The sequence below is a fragment of the Sinocyclocheilus rhinocerous genome, unplaced genomic scaffold (genome assembly GCF_001515625.1).
Source record: "Sinocyclocheilus rhinocerous isolate Xijiao unplaced genomic scaffold, SAMN03320098_v1.1 scaffold628, whole genome shotgun sequence".
Lineage (NCBI taxonomy): Eukaryota > Metazoa > Chordata > Actinopteri > Cypriniformes > Cyprinidae > Sinocyclocheilus > Sinocyclocheilus rhinocerous.
The window spans coordinates 667,845-676,979 of NW_015650779.1; the positions used below are offsets into that span (position 1 = coordinate 667,845).

The 9,135-nt window shown below is 39.4% G+C and overlaps 1 protein-coding gene across 2 annotated transcripts in view; it reads left to right on the forward strand.

Moving 5' to 3' along the window:
* Positions 1-5,423: 5,423 nt before the first annotated feature.
* Positions 5,424-9,135, forward strand: part of LOC107712605 (connective tissue growth factor-like) — an 11,088-nt gene continuing 7,376 nt past the window's right edge. The window contains exons 1-4 of one of the 2 annotated variants that reach the window (XM_016517927.1): positions 5,424-5,557; positions 6,532-6,748; positions 6,902-7,165; positions 7,875-8,086. In XM_016517927.1, the coding sequence (XP_016373413.1) occupies positions 5,501-5,557; positions 6,532-6,748; positions 6,902-7,165; positions 7,875-8,086 (750 nt within the window). In that variant the 5' untranslated portion in view covers positions 5,424-5,500. The remainder of the gene's footprint in view (positions 5,558-6,531; positions 6,749-6,901; positions 7,166-7,874; positions 8,087-9,135) is intronic. The other variant, XM_016517928.1, reaches the window with a different exon arrangement.

A 9,135-nucleotide genomic window follows, 5' to 3' on the forward strand; every position in this document is an offset into this window, starting at 1 on the left:
TCAGATTTAGACATTAGCCTTATTATTTAAAAAAACTGTTTGTGCCAGCTTTGGACTCAAAGTGCTCAATACTTTTCTTCACCTAAAGTCCAAAGACAAAGCATAGTTTTGTAGGTAATATTCGCCTAAAAACATAAGTCACAACACGGCACTGAAAGCCACTGATCTGATTTTAATCAGATCATGCACAATAGTAAGCATACAGTAACAATGTCATTTTTTTGAGTTGTATAACTAATCTTGAAAATATGTTCCTTCAGTCACTCACACAAGGCAGAAATTGATAACAGGCTACTTAAAACTTCTAAGAACATCCAAGTGTCTGTGAGGTGAAATGCAACATGCAATAGCAATTGTGTCACAAATGCAGTGCCGCAGAAACCAAGAGGAGTCATTTTATGTCCCCATTAAATGGTGTCATTAATTTGGGATTTGGAGTACCAAAGGCTGGCAGCAAACTCGCTCATATTGTGAAAACACGCCACTCTGTCTTACATAACCATTGAGACAAGCAGATGGCAAAAGGTATTTAACCTGCATACAACATGTTTGACCACTACACACTTGGTGTTTTGTTTTTCAGGCAGCAACTGTTTGCGTTTGTTCATTAATGAGCACGCAAACCAAAAAAGTCAGAAAAATATCTACACGCAACAAGGATAAGATCAGACGCTGATGTTAGGCGGTTTTCATCAGGAGAGAATCTCTCTAATAGTCAATGCCAGAACTCCACACATCTTCCAGATAAACACACTAATCTAATAAAGCCTAGCCTGCTAAGATAACTAGCTACGTTTACATGGACACCTATTGTTTCTGTCACAATGAAATCATTACGATTGATGAATCCGAACATAGTGTTTACATGAACGCTAAACAAAGTCATGGGGTTGATGTGTGCATTTATGTGTCACAAGTTTCCAATCAGATTTATTTTTTGACATGCTGCTGGTTTAAGACATGCATGCTAGCATCATCCTGCTCCTTTTCTTTGTTTTATAAAGCAGACTTTATATATTAATGTATTCAAGGGTTCTAATCTGGAGATGTCGAGCACGTGAAGCTTTGTGCCTTGCTTCTTATATTTATCAAACAGTAAAAATTGTGCTTTCCGCACCCAAAAAAGGCATCTGTGGATGAGAGTTCGAAGCAAGGAGTGGTGGGATGACATTTATGCTGCACCATTTCACAGACGATTAGTGGAAGGAGAGTATTAGAATGACATGACAGTCATTTATGACAATTATGACTCAACCAGAACATCTCGTTCCATGTGTCATACTGTATGTCATTACACCAAGTCTACGTCATTGCACATGTGAACTGCACCACTGACCAGTTTCAGTTGTCAATGTGATAAAGTGTTTACATTTCCTGTTGAACAGATTAGAAAACGCTTAAACCACCCCAACAATCCGAATAAAATTTCGAAATTTATTCCGACTGACGTGGTTACATCCAAGTTAATGTTGTTAAAAGTTATATAAATGTTCGGACACAGTTTTCTAAAAGTAATGTTTATGGAATATTTTTATAACGTCATTAATATTTGATATTCATAATGTTGAGAAAACGTTCTGAGATCAGCATTGTCGGAATGTCCATATGATCACAATGAGAAACTAGACATTTTAACATACTTACAATATTAAAAATAAACTTTTAAAATCTCACTGAGAAACTAGACATTTTAACATTCTTACAATATTCAAAATAAACTTTTAAAATTTCAATGAGAAACTATACATTTTAACATTCTTACAATATTAAAAATTAACATTCAAATACCATTATATTTGGGTGAAAATAAAGTTAGCAGAATGTTCTAAAAAAAAAACCTTTTTGTAACCTTTAAAGGGGTCATGAACTGAGAAACCAAAATTCCCCTGATCTTTTGACATATCTAATATAATCATTGAACTATAAAAACGTCCTGTAAGTTTCGAAACTCAAAACTTTCACGTTAGTCTAAAAAGAGCTTAAATTGAAGCCAATCTGCCAAACGACAGCTTGTGGAATGTGCCACTCTATGATGTAATATTGCGGCTAAACACGCCTCTGCAGAAGATCAACACCTGCTTCTACATCACTGCCTGTTTAGCCCCGCCCACCGATTTGCGCCTGTAGTGTAATAACAAGAGGCAAATGCAGATCTACGCAGAAACCAAACAATAAAGATGGCTCAGAAGACAACACAAGGCTGTGCAGTGCCTTCCTTCTGATCCCAATGTTAGGAAAGAGTGAATGAACTGTATTTTTAATGAAGATCCAGACCGTGTCAGTAAGAACTTGTTCCTATATTTACTTCATTTTATCACGGATTTGTTTACAAACAAGGCACAATTCGATGCAGGATTTTCCGAAAGATTAAAACTAAAAGATGATGCTCTGCCGACTATTTTGAATCCGACAGTAGCACACAAGTGTGAGAAACTGTTTTGATTACGTGGTCACTATTGCTTTGTCTGTTATTACAGATCGTTTGATATGTACTGAGTATTTTAATAACATTCTAATCACGACTAAAAAAATGGAAATTTCAACATTTTTGAAACATTTCAAAACAGTATTCCCACAACGTTTTTACAACCTAAATTTGTTACCTGGGATGTGATTTCTTTATTCAGACTGGGTTACTAGTCCGATTACAAATGGATTATTAGGGTCCATATAAACACTGTCACCATGAAGAATAGAATAAGATTGTAAGATTTGACGAGCCCGGTCTCATGAAAATGCGTATAAATAGTACGCCAAATAAAAACGAAAACTCGTGGTATTGATACGCAAAAATGGACTTTGGCGTGCATATGATACGCATGTGTTTGGCGTGCATATAATACGCGGTTTTCGCGTACATATGAGACGCATCTACCCCGCAACGCTAAACCTACCCATCGCGTAGCATATACACGCCAAAGTCCGTTTTTGCGTATCAATACCACGAGTTTTCGTTTTTATTTGGCGTACTATTTATACGCACTTTCATGAGATCGGGTTGGATTTGACATGGCACAGGCTTATCTTAATTTTATACAACGTGTGTGTGTATGTGTATATATAGCTCTTAAAGTTTGCTGATCTAATATAAAATATCACTCATCAGTCTATGGAAGGGTTTCATAATCACTGGGCTCATAGCAACAGATCCTCACTCAACATTTTGGTGACACTTAAAGTATAGCGTCTGAAGCTGGCAGAAGACTGAACACACCAGATGCAGACGCGACAGACTGAGAGAGCGAGTCCAGTTAGGAGCGTGTCCCGCAGCAACAGAGTCATGGCAACTCCACAGTCTCACAGCTTGAGGATATTTACGGCCCTCCTTAGTTACGGCTCTGTTTTGAACTTATGTACATGTTTCATGGCCATACCGGCGTATCCCGTTGCCAAAGCACAATCCCCAACCCGCCACTCTGGAGGAGAGGAGAGAGACCACGGCGCACTGCCTGCTGTTACATTCCTGCACCTCAAGTTCCCCAACCCTGAGAAATAAAATTCCCATGAAAACAAGAGAGCTCGTAGCACGCCACAGCACGATAAAGCTCTGTTTGCAGCAGATATCCAGTGGGCCGCACGTGCAACACTTATTATAGGAGCCTGCAAAGCAAACATTGTTGAAAAGCTTTAACACACTGTCAAACAGAGAGACATGTTCTGAGGTTGTTTTGTGGTAAATTTGTTTATCTAGCTTTTGAACAATTCTAAGTATTAGAGGTGCATTCAGTAGTTTGGTGCTCATTTAAAAAGTTGTAGACAGTAATAAATAAATAAATAGTGTTTTGTGAAGATTCACATGGGACTTCACTCATAATAGTTAAAATAATATAAAAATTGTCGCTTCCTCAGTGTACTTCGCCATGTTGATATGATGCGATCCGCCGTGTTTCACTAAACGTTGGTGAGAAACCTTGCACTCATTACGAATTTTGGCCATTCATTCATTTACACAACAACAGTGATTTGGGAGTCTGAAAACAAATATTTGAGACGGGGTGCAAGTTTATCCTTGTAAACTACAAAAATGCAAATTTGCGAAAATGGTGATGTCATGAGCATGTGTTTCTTTACAAAGTGACATCGCCAACTACTGGCCCGGCATGCATGATACAGCATTTTAGTTGTTTTCGTGAATCAGTGAGAAATGGGATCATTTGTCTTCAACATTGCATGCAAAACTTTTCAAAAACACAAAAGGGAAACGTTTCCATTTTAATACATCGTTATTGTGAAAACTTTACTATCAATGTAATTTACATAAAAAAGGATTATGGTGATCCACCATTGTGGTATCGGTACTTAAAGTACACAAAGAACGGCAATGCTAATGCTAGCTAAATAACTACTGAATGTGCCAATAAACTTTAATACATCTAGGATTAGTGCATCCAAAAATTAAAATCCTGTCATCATTTACTTCATAATTTAAAGGATGTTCCAGCTGTTTTTAAAAAATGCCCCAGTGTTTTTTGCCCATATAATGACAGTCAATTCTGTCCTACTTTCATTGTATGGACAATAGATAGATAGATGGATGGATGGATAGATAGATAGATTGATTTTAGCAACTAAATAGCAATGCCTTGACAACTAACTACAGTAATGTGGCAGCACCACTCATGTTTTCTTCAAAAATGTAAAAGTCAAGCTCGAACCGCTTACTGTTATTGAGTACATTTTGTCTCACATCCGAAACCTCAGGAGAGTGACATGCTTCAGGAAATAGCTGCAAGGAGGGGGGGGGGGAAACATTGTCATTCTACCACGTTGCTTTCTCTGCACCTGACACAGACGGATTTCATGAGCTTGTTTTGGATTTCCACTAAACACAACTTCACACTGTCCTCTTTGTAATTTGGTCTCAGCAAACATTCAATTGCGGGCCGTGTCATATCCTCTGCCCTGCAGGCCTGTCTAGCATGACATCATGTGGTGGGAAATAATTTTGTAACAAAACAGCATGTGTATGTCAAATGTATGACCTCTGTTCTGTTTTTGCTGTTAAATGCAATGCCAGTCCAAACATGAAGCGTGCATGCATAGTTTCACACATCACTTGTATGACGTCTAAACATTGTTGCATTCCAACAGTATCTGATAAACATTCTAATCTATGATCTGCCAAAGCATCCTGAACCATCCATAGACTGGCCCACATTAATATTCAGATAAACAGCAGTCAAACCATGTGCAGAAACCAGACGTTTCCCCATGTGCACGCTCTGGAATTTGTGGTATGATTAATTGAAAGGCTGGTCGACAGCATCTCTTGCGTTTTCAAACATTATGGAAAACCATCTGGAATTGAAATATTTTCACCCCTCTGGGTCGCGTGGCATGGCTTGACTCCGGTGGGCTACACCCCATTCTGGTAGTATTTAAAGAGGGGCTCTCTGCTCTCCACTCCACTACAATCCTGCAGTCTGACAGCGATCACACACACCAGAGAACCAAAACAAACCAGTGGAGTGTGCGCTTCTGCAGGGAACTCTTGGAGGAAATGGCTGGAACAGTATTCACCAGATCATGCATCGCTCTCTGCTTGCTTATACATACGGTGAGTGAACACAGCAACGATACTGTATATATTTCAAATAAATGAAGCTCTCTTGTGCAGAAATGACATAAATTAGCTGATTTGATTATGTAAATGAATGATGAATTATTTTACTACCATTTGAAATGACAACATACATAGTAATTAAAGAATTAGTGTGCTACTGTTTGCAGAGTGAGTTGGTTAGTCATAAGTGTAAGTTTGGGTAATTGTTCTAATTAGCTTTAATTAAGTGCATTCTAATAAAGCTTTGCCATGATAACATTTAATGTGAATATTATGTAAGTCACTGTACCGGTTTGTGTTTGCATGTGATTTTGTGATGCTGAGAACAGTGATCTCAATCCAATCTGCTTTGACTGCCAAGACTCTAGTCTACCATTTGAATGAATATATTCTACATATTTTTAATATATAAACCTAATATTTATATATAATGTAAAAGTAACATTATTTGTAACTTTATTATTTTCAGTGTACACTGTAAAAAATGATTTTCCGAAGACGGAAATAAAACAAAGATCGCTGGAGTACGTTTTACAAGAAAATACTATTGAAGTTTTTCAACATCACATTATCATGTAGCCTAATTCACTGATACTAATTGTTTGTGAAATGTACTAACAATTTCTGCGAGAAAACTGATTCTACACCAACTGTTTTCAGTGTAGCAGGCGAACTTTTTTGAATCTTTCATATTTTTCTACACTTATCATTATTTTAAACATGCTTTATGTGTAACACTAGTGTAATTCCAAAACATCACTTTCCATATTACAAATCTACATCTGTAATGCATATTATCTCCCCCTTGTGGCCATAAAGAGTATTGCACACGGACTGTCCGATCATAGCAATTAATTTGTCCCAGATATTTCAGAATAATCTTTGTGAGTTAATAAAATTATCATTACCACAGATTTATGAGAGAAAGCTTCTGTTGCAACCCTAACATTGTGCCATGTTCTATGCAGGCGCTGTGTCAGGACTGCTCTCAGCCCTGTGACTGCCCGGCTGAGAGCCCTTTGTGTCCTGTAGGCACCAGTCTAGTGCTGGATGGCTGTAGCTGCTGTAAAGTGTGTGCCCGACAGGCAGGAGAGCCCTGCTCTTTCCTCGAGCCATGTGACCATCATAAGGACCTGTATTGTGACTATGGTGTGCTGAGTGACACTGAGACAGGCATCTGCATGGGTGAGTGTAATGTTGCGTTTTGGAAAGTAATTGAGTGTTATGTAAAGAGGAGAGAATTCAAATGTTTTGCATGTATTGCACTACACTTTTTGTCCACAAGTAGGAGCCTTTTAGTATTAGGACGTTGTCTAATGGCTGTTGCATGTGTTGCAGCTCAAGAGGGTCAGACGTGTGACCTAGGCGGTGTGATTTACCGCAGTGGTGAGACGTTTCAGCCCAGCTGCAAACATCACTGTGTCTGCATGAATGGGGAGATTGGCTGCGTGCCGACCTGTGCCAGCAACATACGGCTGCCCTCTCCTGACTGTCCCTACCCAAGACGCGTCCAGATCCCTGGCAAATGCTGCGAGGAGTGGGTGTGCGACCAGATCCCACAGGAAGACACCTTCCAGTCAGCAATGGCTGGTAGGTCAATCGGCAAGTCAACTTTTCTTTCATTTTGCTCCATTAAGTTGAAACAGCTGGCCTTTTTCAAATCTCCCAATCTCTTAAAAGTGCACTCGTTGGGCCTAAGGGAGAAGGGGACCACCTATAAATTAAATATGTGTCCCTGAACCACAAAACCAGTCAGAAGGGTCATTTTTGGAAATTGAGATTCATGCATCATCTGAAAGCTGAATAAATAAGCTTTCCATTGATGTATGGTTCGTTTGACATTATTGGACAATATTTGGCTGAGATACAACTATTTGAAAATCTGGAATCTGAAGGTGCAAAAAAATCAAAATATTGAGAAAATTGCATTTAAAGTTGTCCAAATGAAGTTCTTAGCAATGCATATTACTAATCAAAAGTTACGCTTTTGATATATTTGCGGTAGGAAATTTACAAAATATCTTCATGGAACATGATCTTTACTTTATATCTTAATGACTTTTGGCATAAAAGAAAAATTGATCATTTTGACCCATACAATGTATTGTTGGCTTTTGCTACAAATATACCTGCTCTACTTATGACTGGTTTTGTGGTCCGGGGTCACATATGCTGAAATATGGTCCCGTACACTGTGAATTTCCAAATTTTACTAAACTCGTTTTACTAGCCCGCACTGCATGGCAATAATATGCTTTCCTAGTTGTGATCATCAGTGCAAGAATTTAACATGCACTTCCTCTTCTTTCAGCATATAGAGAACTATCCGATCAGGATGTCCAGCCTGAGAGCGCAAGGGACAACTGCATCGTTCAGACCACTGACTGGAGCGAATGCTCTGCAACCTGTGGCATGGGGGTGTCCTCTCGCGTAACCAACGACAATGAGCAATGCCAGCTGGAGCGGCAGACTCGCATTTGCATGATCCGCCCCTGCAATGCAGAGCTGGAAAAGGACATCAAGGTAAGAGAGCACTAAGTTAAATCAAACATACACTGGCCTTGTTCTGCTCTGGCTCGCGGACAGACTGTGTGATGTAAATTTCATCTTGAGCACTGATAATTCGAGCACTCAAAAACAAAAGGTCCTCTGTGTAGTGTGCGTACACCCAATGTGTCAGTCCACATTCACAATCAATAGAGTATGCTTGTAAAAAGGTTAGCACACTCAAGCATATGTTAGATGGAACATGGAAAATTAAGTATAACCTGGCCTTAAGGCCAGAAACTACAGAGCCCTGAAGATGGCATGAGAAAAAAAATAGAAATCGTGGCCATGGATTAAGAATTTATTTCCATGATGTATTCATTTGTTCCCTCGTTTTAGGTAAATCATGGCCATGTTGCACTACTTTGTTTACTCTTTTTAATTGAGTTGAATTGTGTCACATGGGAACAAATTAGTAAATAATGTGAATGAATTAGTTCAACATGGCCACAGTTTACCTAAAACAAGAGAACTAATTAATACATCTTCTTCTTTTTACCTCCCATGTTCATGTTTCATACCGACTCACAGTTGCGTGATGTAAATTTCCGTCATCAGCACAGTCAACTGATATCCTAGCACAGTGGTTCCCAACCCTGGTCCTGGAGGCACCCCAACACTGCACGTTTTGCATGTCTCCTTAATCAAACACACCTGATTCAGGTCATCAGTTCATTAGAAGAGACTCCAAGACAGGGGTGGGCAAACTTGGCCCTTCCAGGCCACTTTCCTTCAGACAGTGCGTTCCAAACGGGATATATCGCCCTCCGAAGGGCACTTCGGAGTGAAAACAATCATGGCCGCCATATTGAAGGGTCATTCCAAACCAAAGTAGTGGCCCTTCAGAATGAAGGATTTCGAAGGGTACAACTGATGGACACTTCGGGCTCCCATGATCCTTTGCGCAGATTCTTTGCATGATGAAGGCGCCTCCGTGTGGGCACGTGATGATGACGCAGAAGGGGCACTTCAAGAAACAGTTGTTTGTTCCCCTACACCCTTCAACCCTTTGAAGCTCTCACTCC